The sequence below is a fragment of the Penicillium roqueforti genome, assembly GCF_015533775.1.
Source record: "Penicillium roqueforti strain LCP96 04111 chromosome Unknown scaffold_01, whole genome shotgun sequence".
In the NCBI taxonomy this organism is placed as follows: domain Eukaryota; kingdom Fungi; phylum Ascomycota; class Eurotiomycetes; order Eurotiales; family Aspergillaceae; genus Penicillium; species Penicillium roqueforti.
Genome location: NW_024067565.1, coordinates 1,303,802 through 1,325,558, shown reverse-complemented (window position 1 = coordinate 1,325,558; position 21,757 = coordinate 1,303,802). Strand labels below are relative to the sequence as shown.

Sequence of the window (21,757 nt, the reverse complement as noted above, 5' to 3'; positions counted from 1 at the left end):
CATCGAGTACCGAGGGGATTGTATTTTGCGACACTCTCCGGTGCATAGTGAAACAAGTCGAAGTATCAGACAATATGGCATTTTCTTCTGTGGGTTCCAAGGCGTCCCTTCAATATGTTGATTTGTCAATGTGGAGTTTTAAGGGGAAATGGCAGGTAGTGGCAATGATATTATGAAAATGAGACATGTCATTATTATTGCTTTTCTGTGATTTTATTTCCTTTCGTTTATCGGCAATCCCGTAGACCAGTGTCAAGCTATCAATAAATAGCGCACAAATAGCACAAGATATGCACGCTGGGGATCCGAAATCCTAAGCCGAGCCTCTATCGAACGAGAAACAGAAGCTGATACGGAAAAGAACAATGTAGTGGGATACGATAGTATGAGTTGATCAAAGTACCATAGCACAGGGGGCAAAGAAATTGGCAAACAATACCCATTTCGTCTATGAAGAGAGAGAAAAATATTGCAAGGCGAACAATAGGATATTGATATATATGGCAAACGCTATGGAGCTTTAATATACACCTGTAATAATAATAAGCAACTCCGGCCAAATCATGCAAGCACGGCAATAAGACAAGATAAGGAAATAATTGGAGGTCCGGTATAAGACAAGAGAAAAAAAAAAGGATGAGAGATAGACTAGGGTTAATATATGACAGGATATATGGGTACAAGGTGTATGATTATGACAAGGATTGGCCGGCATATCGAAGGTTAATTCGACATGGCCAAGATTGGAACGGATTGAACGGCTTTTTTGGAGGAAGCAAGAAGGCGAGAGAGAGGGAGAAAGTCGTGGGAGCATCGTTATCATGCGGCAAAATAGAAACATCCCGCCTGGGTTGCAAAAAGAACGTTGATTCCATCCTAGTAAGTCTCAACCGAGCGCGAACCACGAAGCTGCATGCGAGCGCGAGACAACGGTGACAGACTATTCCCGTAAGGACTGGTGGTACCATTGCGGCGAACCTGGTGAGGCCAGTACATAAGTTTGTGTGCCTCATCCGGCGAAGCAGTATCAATGACATAGCGGACGTTATTCTCGTCGACACATTCAATCTGCACACGCGGCGGGGGACACGGGTTAGGAAGCTGAATGATATCATCGTCGCTGTCTTCATGCGAGGAATCACTCGAAGGAGCCGAGTGAGCTTGCATACAGTAGACTGTCCCGGGGACAAAAGGCATATTAGAGCCCAAGCAGAGGTCGCCGATAGATTTCGAGCGTCCTTGTTTGCGAGGTACAGAGAGGCTTGCGCAGCCGCCGGTTGAGAGAGGTTGATGCTCACTGCTTGCGTGCAGTACATCCAGATACGTGATTGGCTCTCCGGATCCAGGGCGGGTGATGATGGGCTCTGTGCGAGGTTGGAATTCGGCCAGGAAGCCTGGGGTTGGGGGTGGGGCATCAGTGTGTCGACGGCGAGCGGGGGAGCCGGAGACTTTTCGTAGGAGGCGGTCGTAGCCGACACTTGTTGAGATGCTACGGCGGGTTTCGGGGGCCCTCTTGTGCTTGTATGAATTCCTGTTCATGAGCCGTTTCTTCGCTGAAGCGCTTCGGTGGAGTCCCGTTGCTGGTCTGGAGCAGTTGCTGAATTCGGCTTGGTCTGCTGAGGGCGTGAATGGAGGCCCCGGGGCGGGCACGGGGACTCGACGGAATGCCTCGTGGGAATTGACCTCGCGGACTATGGCGTCCTGCAGTGTCTCGTATGTTGTGTGGGGGCTTTGAACGGACTTATAAGCCTTGGTGAAAAATTCCATCACGTCCGAGGGTTTGAAGCGTGGAGATGATTTTGGGGGACTGATTGGGCTGGGAACAGGCAGAGGACTGTTCATGACCTCTGCGATGCTAGGTGCCTGCGTCAATTCGTAAGTTGAGGGTGTTGGTGGCTGGATGGCACGATGCGCAATTTTTGGGCGTCCTTTGGCAGCTAATTTTGTATTGATTGAAAGTCCTCGTGCATTCTTTTTGGAGGCTAATTCTGATAACTGTGGCGGAGGAAGCGATCCTTGTGTCCTGCGGTCTATTGTAGCAGGTGGTCGTGGCGCCTCCGCGGTGCCGTCACTTTCACCCATAGGGATAGGAATTGTAGGACTATCAGGCAGAGGAGTGTTGCTCCACCTTTTGCCTTGTTTATAGGCAGGAGGAACGCCCAAACGCGAGACAGGAGCTGGGGGTGCATTTCCTTGTGGGACAACGCCTTCGTCCGCAGAGAGGCTCGGCGCAGATCTCTGGGGTCTGAGGCGATTGCCAAGCTGCGACTGTGATCGTGGAGATGAAGTACCCGAGCCATCATCTGGCGAGGGCTGTGTCCGTAGATTTTCTGCCGACGTCCAGCTAGGCTTCCCTGGTTCCCGCTTCCTGTCTTTGCGCTGTTGGCTTTCTGGAATCCGTACCGTACCAGGCGCAGCTGGCGATGACCGAGAACTTAAGTGAGACAAAGGGCGAGCAGGTGCGCTATATTTTGCAATATTTCTGTCGGCCACATCCTCTTGGTATAGGGCCGAAAGTATACCAGAGCTAGCAAGTCCATTGCGGTACTGAATCCGTATAAACCGGGTCATGTTTCGTTCCGCAACATCTTCGTTGTATAGACTAGCAGGAGGAGAAAGTGGTTCCGGGGTAGTTGTTGGATCCGTGGAGAACAGAGCTTCCATCAAGTCGATATGTCGGCCATTTTGAGATTTAGAGAGCGCGAAATGAGTGCTGAGAGGCTGCAATTGGGGTTGAGGAGATATCGGCCGTTCCAGTCTATCATGTAGATCTTCGAAGTGCTTTTCGATCTGATCAAAATGATGACCCACATCTAGTGACTGCGAATTTCTGGACGGGAAACCACCCTCAAATGGACTTCGTGTAGGCGAGTCAACCGCCGTTTGAAAATAGCGTAGGTCTATTCCACAGTCCTCGTGTCCAGGGGTGGTTACTGAACGAGAAAGAGACTTGTCCGTGTGGAATAGTTTCTTTAATGGCACCATCTTGAAGAAATGAAGTAGATATCAAGCGCAAAACCGGCGCGCAATTGGAAAATGAAGGACCACGGTAGTGTAAACGAGAGGAAAATAAGATACAATAAAGTCAAGCTAATAATTAAGAGAGCGACAAGACCAGCGGTCATAAAGAATCGAACAAGTTGATGTCATGACATCTAAACTGGAAGAATTGAAGACCGTCACACAGTTCAGGTGTCATATCATCAGAAGGCAGGAAAAAGAAGAAGAAAGTCAAGTTAGTCAAGTCGCGAAGTCCCAAAAAGTAGAACAGGGCCCCAGTACGGACTAGGTATCTTGTCACAGCAGAGTGCAGATCTATCGCCGGTCTTGTGTCTGAATCAGGGGGGAGCGACCCGGTCTTCTCCATGATCCTAAGATCTGAATTTCTCAGGATCTACTCCGTATGCCCTTATTTCTTTGTTTGGAAATATGATTCGGCAATTGCAGCTCGAGTCGAGTCTTTCCCTTTCTTTTCGAGCCAATCTCGAGAAAAAAAAGGTTACCCAGAACTAGATCTGAATGAGTCGATTTCGCAGCGCGTGGAAGAAAACGTTCAGACTGGATCATAGGCTGCCCCATCCAAAGCTGTGATCCACACGTGAAGTTTTTTGACAGGATCCATATCGCTGGTCGATGGGCGAGAAGCTGCTCTAGTGAGTTCCAACAGCATCCACCAGCGATCGTGCACCAATCAGCGGTTCATCGAGGGGTTTCAATGTCTAATTCTGGCGAACGGGAGAGAACGATAGTGGATTCGGGGCTTGAATTGTGGCATGCGATGGAGCTTCCAATTTCCGCGCAAGCCGGTCATTGGTGTGATGAGGTGATCGCCAGACCGTGAGCCGTCTGCTTAGCGGGAACACATGAACCAAGTACATACGCTGTACCATTTACGGCCGGGCTCTGGCTATTTGAATAGTGCTGAAGTCGGATGGAGCTTTGGAGTTGGTTTTAGGGACAAAGAGCAAAAAGGTCTCTGGAGCGGGTCTCGGATTCCTTTCCGCAGTAGCGTCCTCCTCGCTATATTATGTTGTACGTATTACGGAGTACATGACTAGTATACCGTACTATGTTCACTCTCAGGGGCAAATTGAGGTCGATCTTTCATGTTGAACCCTGCCAAAACGCTGCAGGAGTTATCTACTCCTTCTAAGTCCTATTGTGGTAGTACTTCATACTTTGTTCAACATATTGTATGTGCCCATTGGTTGTATGCCACGAACTACTTAGATCCGATGTCCCACGATCGATCGATTCCGATGGGCCTTGCCTACTCCGTAGATCGGCATAATTTGTTTTATGGGAGAATCTAACGTCCAACTCTATCTACCCCTTTCTTTTTGGCTTTGACCAGTTTTTTTTAGAACATGAAAATATTTATGTTAGTCAATTAAATTATTGTCTTGTAACTACTCCATACTCTAACTAACAACATACCATTATTGAAAGGCGACCCACGGAGTATGGTACTGCGATCATGTGTTGTAGTCTCCGTTGTATATCAATGAAGCCTACCTATTTTGGACGACAACAACACCGAGGGAGAATTACATGCAAAAAGGTAGGATTATAAAAGCAAGTACGGAGTAAAAACACCTAGTAGCTTGTTAAAATCTTAGGCTATCAGTTTACAAACCCACTACTCTAGATAACTATATTCTTGCGTTCTAGGGCATCTTCTAGTCTTTGTGACACAGCTTCAAATGGATCGGTAAATAGGAACACAAAAATTAGCCTATTGCTACATTAATGATAGAGCCAATAAACTTCATTCATTCGTTATGTGTTGTGAGTATTTTAGACGCGAGCAAAAGACGTAGCGATAGATTCCCTTACAGCCTCAGCCAAGACAGTATTAGCGCCACGAGCCGCATCAACAGCTCCGTCGATCAAAGCTTCATGACCCGTACGTCCATCGTCTTTTTCAAGGTCCACCCTTGAGCTATCGCCCTTAAGCCAGAGCTCAGTAATCTCATCGCGCGCAGGCATGTACGCCACCACACAAGCCGACAAAATCGATCGGTGTTCCGCTGGATCAATGTCAAGCATGAGTCGCGGGGCAGATGATGCCGACTGATTTGAGTCGTCCGAGACAAGAGCAGCAACACCACCGGATACAAGGTCAAGACAGTCAATGTGGGCATCTGCAATGGCAGCAGAAGCCGCTGTGATACAACCGGCGAGAACGTTCATCATTCCCCAAGACGCATCATGCGAGTCGGGAGCATCACCCCACCAGCGGTCATCCTCTGCTTCAATGATTGTAAGAGTGATATCCAGACCACTCTTGGGCCAGCGCTCGGCGATAATTGCGCCGCGGAGGGCGGTCTCTAGATGTACGCCAAGGTCACGCTCGCTGGCATCACGGATATGTCCTTTCCGCTTGCGCGCGGCGAATGGCGCGTACTTGACATGAGTGGTGAGAACGAGGTTCGGCGAGAATGCAGCAGAGCGGGGGAGCGGCTTTGGTCCGTGGACAGTGCAAGCCAGTTTGAGTGCTGAGGAGGGCGGGATCAGAGATTTGGGGTTGGAGCGGGCAGCGGCGAGGGAAGCGGATGGTTCAAATTCAAGATATGAAGAGCCTGAGGCGGTTGGAATCAGTCCTGTTTTGAGAACTAGAGCATTGAAGGTTAGCTGCGATCAACAAGAAGCTTGTCGGCAATTCATACAGATTTTCCGTAGCTCGGTGGGTTGGCGCTGGCGCTGGGCGCGGTTTGCGACGCCTGTCGAGGATTCTTGGAGGGATGCATAGACTGGAGGTCTTGTGCCACCAGGTGGCCCATTGATACGTCTTCTATCAGCCATTTTAGGTGATTTGGCGCAAAACTGAAGCTGTCGAGAGATCCTGGTCAAAGTCCCAGAAACGGAAATCTTGGGAGTTTGCACTGTTTGTAGGCCCCACCGCCTAGCGCCGTTTGGTTTTTTGGCGACTTTTCTTCGATTTTTTGCTCTTCCGTTTCCTTTCTCTTCTTCACACACTCTGAATTTACTGAGGAAACTCCTTCTAATGCTGAGGGAGTAGACTCTTGATGATAGTTGTTATATTTTACTACATCCATCACTAATATGCTATAAGTGAGTACCCTTCAAACCCTCCAACCCTGTCTACATGATCGAGAGAGTTCCAACTCCTGTTTGGCGACAAAAAATGGGCCATGAACAAACATGCATCACCATCTGATAATGACAACAATTTTACTCTTGTTTTCAAATATTCTACTGCTACGCATCAGCGACTAACAATTGCTTAAGACAGGAATAAAACACTCTTGTTTGTTTTGGATTACATGAGAAATATGAACTAATAAGGTAAGAACATTCTTTTTTTTTCTTTACTTTCCCACCTGCACTCATTATGATGAGAAACCTTTTCAGTTCTGCTTCTGCAAAATTTTTGAAGATAACAAAACACTTACCAAAAACTCCTGATCCTTCTTGAGTCATTATCATTGTCTTTCAACCATCCTGTTAGTGACAAGAGTGCTAACAACTCAAAAAGATCTAGCTGTAAACCATCAATTGTTTGGTCCTCTACCTCATATATCCAAAAGGTACATCATTGTCTTTTTCAACTGCACATCTCCCCCAGCTATTATGATGACAACCAGTCTATCCATTCAACGACCTCTTGGAGGACCGCCCCTCAGGTTGCACCCAAGCCGTACAGCGTTGTGAGGAATACAGGCGTCGATCCACTGTTTTCCATCTCCCTTATACTGGACCTGTCGTGCCTTCGGGTGTGAAAGGGAGGAAGGTTGTGGAGCCTGGAGGCTTTGGGCTTGTCGTCGTCTGATTACGTTCTTTGCATTGTTGTCTTGTCCGCGGCATGGTACTGCTATACTTGGCTTGTGTTGGTTTCCTAATGCTGGGCTGCTTATCCGTCTTGGGTGACAGTTCGGTGCGAGGGGCCAACAGGGGATGGGATGAGTTAACCGGCTTGACTGAATACTATATATGCTTCTACTTTTGCTTGCAATTGTGAAGCTATTCGTGCTTGTTTCGCTCCTTCGGGTCTTTGGACTTTCGCTGACAGCATTCAAAGCTTTGCCTAGGTCTCCAATTCGATACCATAATATATAGTTTAGTTCAATACATGCATATTAGCAAACATCTGCGTCATGAAATCTTCGTAGTCGAGTAAATGAGTTTGATTGCTTATCCCACGACTTGTGGGCTGCATCTATGCCTTCTCCCCGGGTCTATTTTCCGATGCGTACTAGAACTGATAGCCGAAGGCTAAGAGCAGATGGTTGAAGTTGGAGGCCCTTATGTAGTTACTTGTTATCATATACTCTTCAGAGCTATCAAACAAGCCCCGATATATTGGTATTGCGAGTGGTTTTATGTCTCCCATTCCCCTAAGAGTCTTAGAGAACTAAGTCAATGATCACAAAAAAAGCAATAGATTTCTCTTGAAGCTATGTACGAAGTAGAGAAGAAAAAGTAATCAGCCCACAGCCAAATCGTCCCCAAAAGGCAAGACACATGAAAATCACCACTGCAACCCACCCAACCCCTGAAATCTAAACAAAACCATCATGGGAATCATTATCTTGAACCTCGCATCATCATTTACATGCGAGGCAAGAAAAGCAAAACAGGACAACTCCTCTTTTCTTCAACACATGATTTCTCCTAGTTATGACATGTTTCTTTTTTTTGTGATTTGGTGATTTTGTTTTTTTGCTGTAAAGCACTCAACTGTCGATTGCCAAATCCACTTGAGATTGAGGCGTGTCTTCAACACGAGTCGTCGTCTGCCAACATAAGTGCATGGCTGGGTTTGACGTATCGGGAATCTGCCTCGATGGATCATTATTTGCTCTCCTCGACTGGTGTCGTCGTTCCATTGGATCTTGACATGCTGTAGGGAGCCTGCATCGTTGACGAGTTAGCTTTGGTCCAACAAGCAGATTTCAGCCTGCAATTTGATACTTACAAGAACTTTCTTGGCGTTGCAGATTCTCCAAGCCAGATTCCGCACGTTGCCGTCGGCCTTGACAACCTCAGCTGCCAACTCGATACCGAACCTGCATGACGAAGGGTCAGAATATGATCAACGATTGAAATGATCTTGAGAAAGAGAACTTACATCTGATGAACAGCAAAGACAACACGTTTGGCAAACTTGCCATCCCGTTCAACAAGGCTACCGAACTGCTCATCAACAGTCTCTGGGGCAATTTCAGGATCACGATCGAAACAGTTACGAACAACGGGCAACAAGGCATCCTCAACAGCCGATTCCACAAAAGAATAACCGTCGGAAATAGTTTCATCCTCATCCGACCGGCGAATACGAATCTCAAATGGCCTCGAGATAGCCATGACATTGTGCATACCGTTGTGGTGGTAGCGGAGTTCAAAGACACCCTCGGTCCAGAAGAGCTTGTTGCCAGAAAGAACGATCTCACCAGATGCGAACTCGCAGGGGTCCTGGCCCTGACGCTCAGACGACGAGGTAACAACATCACTAGTGAGGATACCCTTCTCGCAGGTCGAGTTGTCGTATGCGCCTTCGTTGGTTGCGACCCAGCGGCCTTGCGATGAAACACGAGTGACCTCTCGCGAGGTATTGTCTGTGACCCGGTAGAGACCAATCCAATCTTTCTTGCTGTGGTGGAGTGGGGCAGTCCATTTGACCTTGATCGGGGCGCCATATTCAAATGTCAAGTCCTTGAGATCACCACGGCGGTCCAGGGGCATGCGTGCGTTTGCACCTTCACGGCCCTTGTTCTTTTCGCTCTCCTCGAAGGAAAGAGCACTGGTACCTTCAACCGACAGAGAATAATCGCGGGCGTCGAATCCAGCCAGGTCTGCATCAATTCGGGAGATGGTAACGCGAGCAGGGTACTTCTGGAAGAGCGCAGTGGTATCTTTAACAAAGGTGTTCACTCCCGCGGCTAGTTTGGGCCGGGCATTGTCAAGCATCTCCTCGATGAACTCAAAGGAGTCATCGAACATCTTGTCAACACTTCCGTGTAATTGCTTGAGAGAGGGTGGCAGGGACCGCTTCAGACTCTTAACGAGACCCGCATCCTGGCGAAGGCTACGACCGTACAGCTTCTGCATGTGAGGGCGTTCGACGAATTGAATGAAGGCCAGACTCAGGATGTGGCTCAGCAAGGCGAGGAAAACGATGGCTCCGCTACTGGTGATGAGAACAGCACCCCACACGCCTGCAAGACCTAGAACGCGCTCTGGGTTGTTGAGGAAGCGATAAATGCCGTTGTAGGTGAGCTTTGGAGAGTCATCGAAGAAGAAGTCCCCGTAGAACCAGCCAAATTCACCGAGAGACTCATGGATACTGACGGAAGTCCAGATTTGCAGACTGATTAGGCCAGCTCCGAGCACATGTCGGAACAGAACCAGACCATAGTTCCAATCGGCCGGGAATGTGTACATCTTCCACACGGCAGCAATAAAGCTAGAGTAACACAAGATCATACTGAGATGATAAGTACCCTTCCATTGGTTCCACGCTTCCTGCGGCGTGTCACCATATTTGACGAAGTGCCTTGTCCAAGACTTGGAATTGGATTGGTTCCGAAGGATATACCCAATGCCTACGGAATACCAGATTCTGGAAGCGGCAGCGAGGACCACGAACAGTAACTGATACCCTGGTGTAGAGGGTGTCAAAGCTGTAATAGAGAATACAAGAAGTTGAACCAGCATGATTGATGAATCAGTGGTTCTATACAAATCCAGGTTGTGCAGTCCGAGGAGGTTGTGAACGGACTGCGGCGGCTTGGCCGAATACGAAGATGTCGCGTTGGGAGTCTGGTCTTCAGATGGAGTTGGCGCTGTCGGAGTGTCTAGATCGGTGGGCAATGTGGAAGAATCCGCACAGGTAGTAGAGCGCTTTCTGGGTGGTGGCGGGTTATAAGTCTTGTCGATGTGCGGGTTCTCCACAAGGACGAGGAAAATGAATTGTGCTGCATGGGCAATGATCGAGATAAGCAGCACTTTATAGCTGGCTGCCATCAGAGAGATTCCGTAGTAGCCTGCATAACCAACCGAGTACATGGGATGAGGTGCCATTTCGAACACGCCATCGAAGGTCAATTCTTGGTCAATGAGGTAGAAGAAATCACCCCAATACCAGGCATAGTCCTTGACCACCCGATGCGCATCTAGTTTGACCCAGAGGTTAAACAGCACTAGTACAATACCTGCGGACCATCGGAGAACCGTCATGAGAATACTCTCGTCAACGGGTTGGTGACCACAAGCTATCGCGAAAAGGCAGTAAGAAGTGAAGTCACACATGAGGATCAAGTCCACAAGACGTCTAAAAACAAGCCAGGTGTTGTATTCAATTGGAGCATTGTCGAACGAGTAATCCTGCGGGATCTTGGTCTCCAATTCCCGTTTGATCCAATTATACAATTTAGGGTGAGGGTTCTTCCCAGTGGCTGGATTGACAAACACTTTGGTCTTCTCGGCCCATCGAATTAGTGTCTTGTGGTGCGACTGATTGTGAAGCAGCCACCCAATTCCTGCATTGTAGGCCAGGCGCCAGAAGAGGTAGGTGGCGGCAAAGACCGGGATTTTGGCACCCTTGGGAAGTGCCCAGAGAAACAGAATATGACCCGCCAATAGAATCAATACCACAAGATCACCGAAATTCTTTGGCTCGGACGGCAAAAGCAACTGGGAGACCATGTCATGAGTCCGAGGGACCGTAAACACTGATACATCGGATCCAGTTAGCAGCGGGCTCGATGAAATACAACGGGAGGTTTAGGTGCATCCGATTAAGACCTTCGAATACAAACATGATTAATACATAACAAGCTTACCTGTTCCATCGGGAGTTCTCCCAAAGGTCTTCAATTCTTTGCCATCTTTATCATTGATCTGCACTTCCCCAAAGGCTGTTAAAGCCTCGCGACCGATTGTTGAATCGACGCGTGTATTTCTCTCACGTAACCCATCAATTTCTTGATGGGCCCCTGTTGAAAGGCCTTGATCCATGGTGTTCCACTCTACAAGGGTGTTGAGAGAGAGAAAACTGTTGAGGCCGAATGTGACGGCAGAAGCATGTGATAATCGAAAAGCGGAACTATGCTTAGTCAGTTGGGGGGGGGGGAACGGAAACACCTTTGTTGTCCAGGGGTTTGGTCCGGACAATGGGAGGTCTCTCTTTTGTTTGTTTTTCTCAAGAAAGACAAAGAGAAAGATTTACCGAGGAGACCAGTTATTATTTATACCAATCCCGACAAAAGAGTGGAACCGTTGAGACTCGTGAAGTCTCTCGAGAGATGCGGGCCTCCGAATGGAGCGGAATGGGAAAGAAATGGGGCCCTTTAAATCAACCAACGCTAAGTGGTCTTAGTCGGTTTCTTCGCGATAAAGTACAGTTGTTGGGAAAGGTCTCGTCTGATTCGATTTTGAATAGGCTTTTAGCTACACCACGTCTTCTGTCTATCCATTCCTCTCTTGCCCATGGGTAGTATACAACACCGATCAACAGCGGGGTATCGTGCAGTGCGGCAAGTGCGGCAGGTTGTACGAGCTGTACGAGTTGTCCGAGTAGCACTGTGCACATACCGGTGTACACCTACCGCCTGCTTAGATTGAGATGCGCATTTCCCTTTGAGCCCAAGCTCGTATATAAAATGCATTGTGATCGTGTCTGCAAGTTCCACGGGCGAATGAGAGCATCCACGGCCAGTGGGTACTTGGCCTCATCCAATCCAAATTCCTGGTTGTTGTCCAGGCGAGAATTGAAACCCCTTGTTGCCGTTGTTCGAGATTGATAACGGGTACTCATAATAGTGCACTGCCTACTTATCTCACTGGGTTGTATGTACTACGCGATATACAACGGGGGATAATCTAATCCAAGTTGCAGCCTGTCCTAGGAGCATGCTGGATGCAATCTTTTGCGCTGAGCCACGTCCATCATACTGCAGTGGAAGCGCTAGATCAAGACTCTGGCCATTAGGTTCTGATAGGCCCGAAATTCTTTAACCCTACGGACTATTTAGATATGTCCACGAGGTACAGAGTGTGTATGAGTTACGGAAGAATACCGCTTTCGGCCTCCTCGATGAGCGGAATGAGTGCTTTGTCCGCGAGGGATCCGATGACCGGGTCTACATCTGTGGAGAAACAGAAATTCTGGAAAATGAGAAAGCGAAAGTCCGACCAGTTGCTAGACATGTTGGAGATGCGAAGAGCTGCTTCAAACAAGGCTTGAAATATCGTAAGACTGCAACATCGACCGCCTGCTCGGATAGAACTGGAAATCAGTTTTCAATGCGTGTTATTAGATAGTTGAGCTGCAATCTGAGCTGGTTACTGTGTGTTTATATCGAACAATATCGCGCAATTGTCCAGACTAAGCAGGGAAAATTTGTCCCAAATCCTGATTATCATATGAATCAAGCACATGTCGATGCTGCAGAAGCAAAAAAGCCGAGTTCGAATCTTAGAGGAAAGAAGCACATGAGTCTGAAGTGTTTGCGACTATCGCTCTGAAACTTGTGTCTGTAGATTTGGCTAGCGCTGAGGTTCTTTTCAACACGACCGGGTCTGCGCTCAAACAAAGCCCCTAAGAGAAGCAGGAAGGAAGGCAGATAAATATTGACCTTCTTGCGTTGAAAGGAGTGATGCGAGCCCGATCAAGTAATCTCGTATCCTATACAGATCTGGTCGGCTTGGCAAATGGACATAAGAGATAGTCAACTAATTATGTATCATCAGAAGCTAGTTCTTTGAAATGCCTTATTCCCCCCAGTACTTTATAGCCTCAGCTAGTTATGGCGATCAATATATCAATATGTAACATGAGATATTTCACACTCCGACACCGCAGATGTGCCTTGCCCCGCCAATCGCAGTGGGGTTTTAGTCATCTCCGCTTATCAAGCATCAATCCGCCACCGGACGTCGAATTTATCTGTTTCTTGCAACGGCGTAACAATTATCTTCTTATTTTCCGCGCTTGCTCTCATTTCAATTGCCACATAGAGTAGCAATCCAAAATGGCGCCCTACTTGGAGGAGTATGAGGAATCCCTTGCAGTGTCGTCCAAAGTGACGCCCAGCCTCGTCGCTCCCGAACCAGGTACGCATGCTCTAAATCCATTGCCGCAATACACACACTAACTCTCCACAGAACACTGCCCAGGCCCTGAATCCGAGCAAGCTGGCCAAGGCGATGCTTGTGCCGGTTGCCCGAACCAACAGATCTGCGCCACCGCGCCTAAAGGTCCCGACCCCGACATTCCGATCATCACCGAACGACTCTCCCAAATACGACACAAGATCCTAGTACTCTCAGGAAAGGGGGGAGTTGGCAAATCTACGTTCTCGACCCTTCTTGCGCACGCCTTCGCCGCAAATCCAGACTCTACCGTCGGCATTATGGACACCGATATCTGTGGTCCGTCGATCCCTAAGATGATGGGCGTGGAGTCAGAGACTATTCACATCAGCAATGCCGGATGGAGTCCCGTATGGGTGACGGATAACCTGGGCGCGATGAGCGTTCAATTCATGCTGCCCAACCGTGACGACGCGGTGATCTGGCGTGGGCCCAAAAAGAACGGACTGATCAAGCAATTCCTCAAGGATGTGGACTGGGGCGAGCTGGACTATCTTATTGTCGACACGCCTCCTGGGACCTCTGATGAACATCTGTCCGTCAACTCTTTGCTGAAGGAGTCTGGCGTTGACGGTGCCGTTGTTGTGACAACCCCGCAGGAAGTCTCATTGCTGGATGTTCGCAAGGAGGTCGACTTCTGCCGCAAGGCTGGCATTAAGGTGTTGGGCTTGGTGGAAAATATGTCTGGATTTGTCTGTCCTAACTGCACGCATGAGTCGCAGATATTCCGAGCGACAACTGGCGGCGGTCGCCGGCTGGCGAAGAAAATGGGCATTCCTTTCCTAGGTGCCGTGCCTCTGGATCCCCGCGTTGGCATGGCGTGCGACTTTGGTGAGAGTTTTGTGGATAACTTCCCTGACAGTCCTGCGTCCAAGGCAATCAAGCGCGTCGTGCGCTTGGTCGGACAAGCGGTTGGGGAGAACCCGGATGATGTTCTTCCAGAGGATATGATTGATTAAAGTGCTCGTTTTTGTTGGCTTATTTACACAGCGCGGTGCATATGGATAAGGGTTCTGCGGAATACCTCGGCGTTTGGGACATACACTGCATAAATGATCTGATACGATTGACCAAAATGGCAAATAAACAACTGCATATTCAGATTCGTATCTGGAATAATCGTTTTCCTTGGTCCTTAGTAGGCCGCATATACCAAAGCCAATTGATCGATCTCGTCCTCGGCTTGTCCCATGAAACCCGCAACTGCAAAGCCATCGGAGACAGTAAATGTCTGGCAATTATCAGTTGAGGTGCCTGCCTCCAAGGTTCTACCAGTACTGGTAGTAGCCTTGATATAAAAGTTGCGAGTGTGGCTATCATACTGCCCAGTACAGAGCTTAGTCTCCGTCCAATGCTCCCCAGAGTCTAGTGCAAGGGAGACCTTAGTGCCACCAGTTCCTCCATGGCTGAACGATGTGCCATCCTTCAACTCTAAAGCAACGGCATCCAGCCTTTCCGCACCAGAGAAAGTAATCACAGAAACAGCAGGCGATGAAGGAATACTCGGCAGATCATTAAACCACACCCCATGCGGACCTCCAGAGAACTGACTTTGTCGCAGCGATGACGAAAGCGACCAGGTGAAGTTCACAAGAATTGGGTTGTGGTCCGAGAGAACATCGCCCAGATATTCGGAATCGGTGTTTGTGAACTTCCCACCGTCATAGATGAAGCTGTCTGCCTTGAGCGTCACAACTTCGGATCCTCGGTACAGCACTTTATCAACCGTCTCGCAGGTCTGCACAGAAGACGGGTTATTGCATAGCAAGGCATCTGCTCCAACCGTGGGGTAGACACCATCCTTCTCAAGCTCGACCCAGGGGTCTGTGAGGCTATTCTGAGACTTGAAGACGCGGATGCCCGTATCATCGGCGCGCGTGTATCGACTGTTCGTATCGCCCATGACTACCACTGCATTACCAGTCGACCAAGTGTCGATGTAATCTGCGACTTGCTGCAAGTTGGAGTTTCGGGCAGTTTCGTCTTCATCCTCGATTCTTGACGGAGGTCAGTCCTTGGATCGATTAAAATGTGAGAATGGCTTTTACTCACCCGGCGTCGGCATGGACGTTGTAAAAGTCGACATAGACTCCATCGGCCGGGTTCCAGCGCATGAATGTGAAGCCCTTCGGGGTCAGACAGTCTGAGCCCGATGCATCGGAGCACTTGTTCCATTTCACACGTCCGAAATCTACCCAGTCGTGGTTAGAAATGGTGTTCAGGCCGCTTCCGATGGCTGCACCCCCAGATGTAGCGGTCCGGTAGGTGTGGTTATCTGTTTCATAGATGTAGGCATGATAGTTGAAATCCTAGAGCGTTGTTAGATTATTGATATATGGAAGACTCGATGGAGCAATACCTCCTGCATATGGATGATCTCGTAGCCATACTCTGAGAAGTAATTGCCGAGCTGCTTGGCATTTTCGCTCTTTGTGCCATTGACATCGTTGGATTGGAAGAGTGATGGCAGACCTGCGACGTTGAAGCTCAGCGCAGTGAATTTACCACTTGTTGCCGTCGCTTTGGCTAATGCCGGCAGGAGAACACTTAGGAAGATGGTCTTCATTTGAAAAGATGCCTCGGCTGTTCAGTGCGATATATACTAAAGCAATTAATAGGATTTCTAAGGTGATTTGGAAAATAGTTATATATCACTACCCGGTTCTTGCCAAGTTAACCTTCCCCGTGGCATAACTAAATCCTACTAAATATGGATAATTCTAGGTAGATCTACGAGTTTTAATACCAAGTTCCCCACCAAGAATACACGGTAGGTACTACAATATACGCTAATGCACATGTGCGTTGGCAATGATTGGCAGTGTCATTTCCCCTTTCCTCTTAGATGCGTATGGGCACAGGAGAAGCCTCGGAGAAATGGCCCTGCAGAAGTACCCGCTGACGTTAAATCTAGTTCAGGGGTAGTGCTCCATAGAATAACTAAAGTTCCCGCGATAGGTTCATAAACCTAGAGCACAAGATGCTAACAACCTGAATAACCATGCACATGTTTGATTCGAGTGATTTTATCCCGCAATTCGACATCTTCCAAATGAGATACAGAAGTCTGATACAAGTCAACAGGCATGCAAGGTTATAGGCAGCAATAGCGGATGGATATAAGTTTGCAGCCAAGTCCATATCACAGCGATAAGGTTGGAACAGAGTATATACCGGGCTATATAATGATCATCTTTCGGCCTGAGAATGCCGATCTCGAATTTTAACCTAGTTGGCCTTCAGTATTGGAGATCGAGACATGTATGCTTGCAGTTTAACTTCTTTATCCACGCTCTTTTGTTGGTCTACGACAATGTTCTCTTTGTTGACAATAGTCCGTCTAATTGCTATTCCCATCACACTTGTTGTGCTCCTTGTTCTCTGTGTTTTTGGCTCAATTTCTTTGTCCACTTCTTAGTGTCTATTTGGGGCTTGGTCTCAGCTTCCATTATCATTGTCTGTCTTGTTCGAGTGCTGGTATTTTTGTCGACTCTTTGTGAACGATGTTTCTTCTTCCTGTCCTCTTGTTGTCCCCTTTGTATATTCTTGAACGCGATACTCACGGTCGAGTATGCGCCATATATTTGACTCACATCTATATAAGCCTCTATCGGTATCATACAGACAAGTAAGAGTTCATCATTCAATACACCACTCAAGATACTCTAGTTTTATACATTTTAATCCAATCTAATATACTCATAGAGATGTCGAATTGTTGTCTCTTGAGTTGTTTCGGTATCTGCCGCCGCCGCAAATTCTCTCCTGGCGATGCCCCGATAGATCTACAAGACCCTGCCTTCTCTGCCAATAATCCCATTGTCCCACCCTCGCAAGTTCGCTCCTTATCCGTTGACCTAAACATTTATCAGTATGGCAGGCGTGAGATGTGGGGAGATTTGCGACAAAGATGGATCGATGATGCAGACGAGCCCAATTGCACAGTTCAGGCACCAGATTTCGAATACAGAAGCTTAACCCGTGCTAAACCGCGGAGCAAAAGATGGAAAGTAGACTTCGACCACTGGGCCGCAAGACCCCCCGCCCTTCAAGATGACCTCGAAAGGTGTGGCCTCCCTGTAGGTAATGAAGATTACCACGATGTCAAGATCTCAAAGAGATCGACCATTGAGCACCCAATAAGAAAACACGGAACTAACTTTCATCATTTTTCGACTGCAATAGGAGTGATTATCGTTAGAAATGTTGAGAGATACGATGGACCTTGGTGGAGTCAAGTCGCCCTTGCACAGTACGATATTCACTTCGCCCGGACTACTTTGAGACATATCTATCTCGAGAATGTTGTCAATGCGGACACCAAGGACTTTATACAAACAATTTGGGCTAAAACTCAACCACCTAATTCCCGAGAGTTTTTGCTATCTCCAGCATCAGTAAAGCAAGTGGCCTGGGATTTCGATACCCCCGAATATAAGGCCATTCTAGGCACAGAGCTTGGGAAAGGAGTGGCTGCTATTGTTTTGTCAGCATTCCCCAGAGGTACACATCGTATCACCAGAATATTTGTCTGGAAGAGGTCTATTATGCAGATACGATTTGATATTGAAGACAAAGCTTGGAGACAGGCATAAACATTAGGAATCTTGTGCGTCCATTCAACCGTCCCCCGGTCTGTTCAATTGTCTTCGCCGCGTATATAACTCGATCTTGTTAGCTGTTTGTGATTTATGGAGCTGCATATATTTGTCCGTGATTTAGCTGCTTATTTGTCTTTGGTTAAGTTGCATGATTGATAGAGTGATATGAAATACCAGAATATAGATTGTTCATTTTCCTCAATGAACTATTTCCCAGTAGACTTATATTAGATGAAGCATAGGAATACCTGTGAAATATTTAACTAGTGGTCAAAACACAACACTACGGCCTAGGCAGGTCTTCCGCTGAAGTTCGCTGAGGACTAAGGCCAATCCTATGAGACGTCTGGTATTGATGCACCACCTAATCCCCCCATCTTTGTTGGGAATAAAGCAACGATTGAAACATCAAACAACCTACGGCAGCCTATTGACAACACAATTATAAACAAGAAAGTGTTTTTTTTAAAGCAGCAAGGTGTCGGGGAGTATATATAGGTATTCGCATTTGGTTCAACCGAGGCTCGTATTGTTCTAAATCACCAAATTGGAGTGGCTTACCCAGCACTTCGCTATGTCGGGTTTCATAGCTCTGCAACTTACATGTAGCTTTCTGAAGTCTTCAATCTCCATCATGCACCATATACCACGCACCACGCACCTTGACACCTCCATAGACTTCTCTCTATAGTCAGATCTAGAACTATGTTGTTCTCAGGGGTGATAAAGGATATCGACCGTTATCGCGGTCACTTGTCGCCCCCAGGATGAACAGGTCACGTCATGCGCAGCCCAACGAAGTGGTTCAGCCACGTCAATCACTCCTTCTCAACTACCAATTGTCCCTCAAAATATGGCTAACCCAGATATCTACATGTAGGGTTCCCTGTCGCTTCAATCATGATTCCACAAAGCCCGGGTCTAGCCATTCCGGACTATGTGCTATCAGATTATGCTCTGGATTTCGATATCTCCTTCCCTTGAAGGTGACGGAGAGAGTCCCTTGCAGACGTTCTATTGGCTTTAAGATCTATTGATTTACACAAAGAGTTTCTCCATTCCACAAATTGAAGACGATTAGCTCGACCTCATTCGCAAAAGGGTCAGCACCACTTAAATTCTGAAAAAACTGCGGTTATATTATCAGTCCTAGAAAATGCGCTGACTTAGATCTATCATGATTTAGGTAGCTTGCAATAGCTGAAAGACTTAATTTTCTTGTCACAGTCCACGTAAACCCGTCTAGAAAAATGTACATTGGTATTCAATATTTCAGGAAAGCAAAGAAGTGGTAGAGGCATTATACGCATGTACCAATCACAGAGAGATAGATTGTAAGTTTCTTGCCAGACAATAATAGGTGGGTCGAGAATGACATCTCCTACTCTTGACATCTCCTACTGTCAGTGCGTCCTCCAATGCTGCCACATCGGTACTTCGCTCACGACCACTATCCCAACAAACAATCCAACATCCATGTATTCCGATATTTTCAAGTATGGACGGGAATCAAGTTGGCCGAATATGAGCGACCATAATTGCCGAAGGAAACTTGGCACTAAGGATCGACAGTGAGGAAGTATTTCCCGCATCTGGATCACATCTGTGGTCCCGAATCTTCTTCGCTACTCCGGGGCTCCCGTCTCACGATTAGGAAACTATACCTAAGATAGTCAAGTCGGTTTGACTAAAGCCTTCGAATCATATTGGCGACTATGACTATTCCAAAATCAAGATCAAGTTAGAGGTCGGAAGGTCTCCACATCTTTATGCGGGGAGATTCTATAGATGTAGAAATGTCTACAAGAACAACCCGCACCAACGGAGTATGGCAAAGCTCCAAAGCTCCAGATCTTCAGATATCTATCTCAGAAGGAATCGCCTCAACTGATATTATCTTGTACATGCGTTCACATGTCCTTGTTTTGACATAACTGACCCACCAACTCGATGATGTCATATAGCATCAGGAGCTGTCACCTTGGCCGAACCAGATGCTCTTAAATGTCCCGTCTGCCCGGAAGAGAGTTCCAATTACTTGATTTCAAATCCCTTTCCTCCATATATCCCAAATCTATCTTGTCTTCCACTTACTCTTACCATTCCATCTAAACTCATCTCACCTACATCATGTCATTCCTCACCTCCTTCCGTGCCTCATCTCGCCAAGTTATCCGGACAAACTTGGCCGTTCCAGCTTCTACGTTCCATTCCTCAGCAGTCCGGAGCTTGAAAGAGGATGATAGGGGTCAGTACACCACTATCACCAGCTTCTCCCGTCTGTACTAACCACAAGCAGGCCGCGATGATCTCTCCCACCACTACGAATCCCATAAGCAAGAAGGCCTCAAGAACAACAAGGATGGCAGTGGAAAGTGGAAATTCGAGCTGGCCAGTAACAGCGAGGCAGAGGTAAGTACCAGCCCCTAGATTTCATCTTTCATCAGACCTAATATACTGGATTCATTCAGGTCAAAGCGGATCGCGGTGAGTTAGATGCCGATCCTCCTTTCCAGGAGGCGCAGAAGGAGGCGAAGGAGGCGAAGCAACGGAGCCAGAAGGGCGCTCATTAAGTGAAAGTTATCGGCATTTTGGAACTTTTCGATCACGGCCCTCGTTTATTTCACGTGTATTTTATTGGGGCAGTCTACAGGTGAGGCTGTTGGAGTCGAGCTGTTAAGAGTTTATCGCATTCAATGAGAATGTTCACACTTGGTCTGTCTCACAGATAATTGGATATGAAATAAAGGTTATGATCAAGGGTAAGGGTTGTAGATGTATTATGATCAAGAATCCAACCAGGAGTCTAGAAGTGAGTCAATTGCTTTATAATGCCTCGAGCCACTGTGAAAAGACATCAGGAGAATCAATCGTCCCGCATTGCGTAAAGTTGCAAACGCCCGCTCGCCAAAAAGAAAGAAAAAATGTAAAAGAGTAATAGCGACAAAAGAACGGCCATCCAATTATCCACCCGGATCGGGTATCATTTCAGAATCACAATCAAGATGACCAGAATAATGATCAATCCAATGATAGTCATCATGCTCCAGTTCTCGCTCGCCTTTCGACGGATCTTATCTATCCGCCGTCTCGCACCGTTCAGTCGGGTCTGTTGACGCTCGACGTCCCCATCCATTCCATCCAGAAGTTGAATATGGCCATCCAGCTCATCTCCAATCTGAATACTCAGCTGATGTTGCCTGCCAATTGATTCACCCAGCCGATCCAACTGGTCATCCTGGTCGCGCATGGTTTGAGCGTGATGGTCGTAAATCTGCAGGTTGTCCATGTTGGAGTGATCCAGTCGCGGCGATGGCTCATCGCGGTATGGACGGAAGAGGTTGCTGCGGTTGCGCTCGTCTTCCTCGTCAATCTCATCTTGCACGGCTGCCGCTGCTGCGGAGCTGTCCATGAAGCGGACGGATTTGGAAGGTGGATGTTGGGGAATTGGCTGCTTGAGATCGGGGGTAGCGGGATTTGACGCCTGCGTCGTGTTGGTGCTCGATGGCTCGCCATCTGCGCCGTAAAACTGGATCGACAGGTCTTTATATTGGGCTTGGAGAGGGGTGAGTTGGTCTTTCAGGGCGGCGGCGCCTGCGCTGTCGTGCGAGTTTGCTAGCCGGGTTTGTTCGGCTTCCAGTGCCTCTATGCTTTCTCGGAGGGACTCGAGAGACCAAGAGATCTCTCCATCTTGGGAATTAGGCTCGAGATCGAGTGAGATTGCTCTTTCGCGCTCCAAAAGGGATAATTTGATGTGATCGGCGAGTAGGAAGAGCTGGGAAGGGTTCGTCATGATGAGACGTGTGGGATCCCAGCCTGTTGAGATGTATAAATCGTGGGCGTTTGTACGGTCCGTACGGAGAAAGACCTCCGATCAGCCAAGCAAGATAAAGTCAGACTGTTTGAGATGTTTATGAGGTTGAAAGTGGAGATGGTAAAACGAGGAATAGGCGGCAACGAGTGCGGATCAACCGCTTTCCGCCTTTTGCCTCTCCTTGATCCCCCGCAGTCATCCCGCCTTCTCTTCAGTTCAATCTTAA

At 47.7% G+C, this 21,757-nt stretch overlaps 7 protein-coding genes across 7 annotated transcripts; 2 read left to right on the top strand and 5 right to left on the bottom strand.

The window, feature by feature from the left end:
• Nucleotides 1–876: 876 nt before the first annotated feature.
• On the bottom strand, nt 877–2,985 carry LCP9604111_924 (uncharacterized protein; the record flags this gene model as incomplete). The annotated part of the gene is made up of 1 exon (XM_039072961.1): nt 877–2,985. One exon carries the CDS (start codon nt 2,983–2,985, stop codon nt 877–879), a length of 2,109 nt encoding a protein of 702 aa, XP_038933472.1.
• Nucleotides 2,986–4,797: 1,812 nt separating this feature from the next.
• Nucleotides 4,798–5,805, bottom strand: LCP9604111_923 (3' exoribonuclease family protein; the record flags this gene model as incomplete). The annotated part of the gene is made up of 2 exons (XM_039072950.1): nt 4,798–5,615; nt 5,670–5,805. The coding sequence occupies 2 exons, from the start codon at nt 5,803–5,805 to the stop codon at nt 4,798–4,800; spliced, it is 954 nt and encodes a 317-aa protein (XP_038933471.1).
• A 2,010-nt stretch (nt 5,806–7,815) lies between these two features.
• Nucleotides 7,816–10,980, bottom strand: LCP9604111_922 (phosphatidylethanolamine N-methyltransferase; the record flags this gene model as incomplete). Its single annotated transcript, XM_039072939.1, has 4 exons — nt 7,816–7,875; nt 7,940–8,030; nt 8,093–10,694; nt 10,806–10,980. 4 exons carry the CDS (start codon nt 10,978–10,980, stop codon nt 7,816–7,818), a joined length of 2,928 nt encoding a protein of 975 aa, XP_038933470.1.
• Nucleotides 10,981–12,995: 2,015 nt separating this feature from the next.
• Nucleotides 12,996–14,075, top strand: nbp35 (Fe-S cluster-binding ATPase; the record flags this gene model as incomplete). The annotated part of the gene is made up of 2 exons (XM_039072928.1): nt 12,996–13,077; nt 13,129–14,075. 2 exons carry the CDS (start codon nt 12,996–12,998, stop codon nt 14,073–14,075), a joined length of 1,029 nt encoding a protein of 342 aa, XP_038933469.1.
• A 176-nt stretch (nt 14,076–14,251) lies between these two features.
• LCP9604111_920 (endonuclease/exonuclease/phosphatase family protein) lies at nt 14,252–15,682 on the bottom strand (the record flags this gene model as incomplete). The annotated part of the gene is made up of 3 exons (XM_039072917.1): nt 14,252–15,113; nt 15,169–15,425; nt 15,476–15,682. The coding sequence occupies 3 exons, from the start codon at nt 15,680–15,682 to the stop codon at nt 14,252–14,254; spliced, it is 1,326 nt and encodes a 441-aa protein (XP_038933468.1).
• A 4,165-nt stretch (nt 15,683–19,847) lies between these two features.
• Nucleotides 19,848–20,290, top strand: LCP9604111_919 (uncharacterized protein; the record flags this gene model as incomplete). The annotated part of the gene is made up of 3 exons (XM_039072906.1): nt 19,848–19,965; nt 20,017–20,129; nt 20,189–20,290. 3 exons carry the CDS (start codon nt 19,848–19,850, stop codon nt 20,288–20,290), a joined length of 333 nt encoding a protein of 110 aa, XP_038933467.1.
• A 410-nt stretch (nt 20,291–20,700) lies between these two features.
• On the bottom strand, nt 20,701–21,510 carry LCP9604111_918 (syntaxin family protein; the record flags this gene model as incomplete). Its single annotated transcript, XM_039072895.1, has 1 exon — nt 20,701–21,510. One exon carries the CDS (start codon nt 21,508–21,510, stop codon nt 20,701–20,703), a length of 810 nt encoding a protein of 269 aa, XP_038933466.1.
• Between the last annotated feature and the right edge of the window lie 247 nt (nt 21,511–21,757).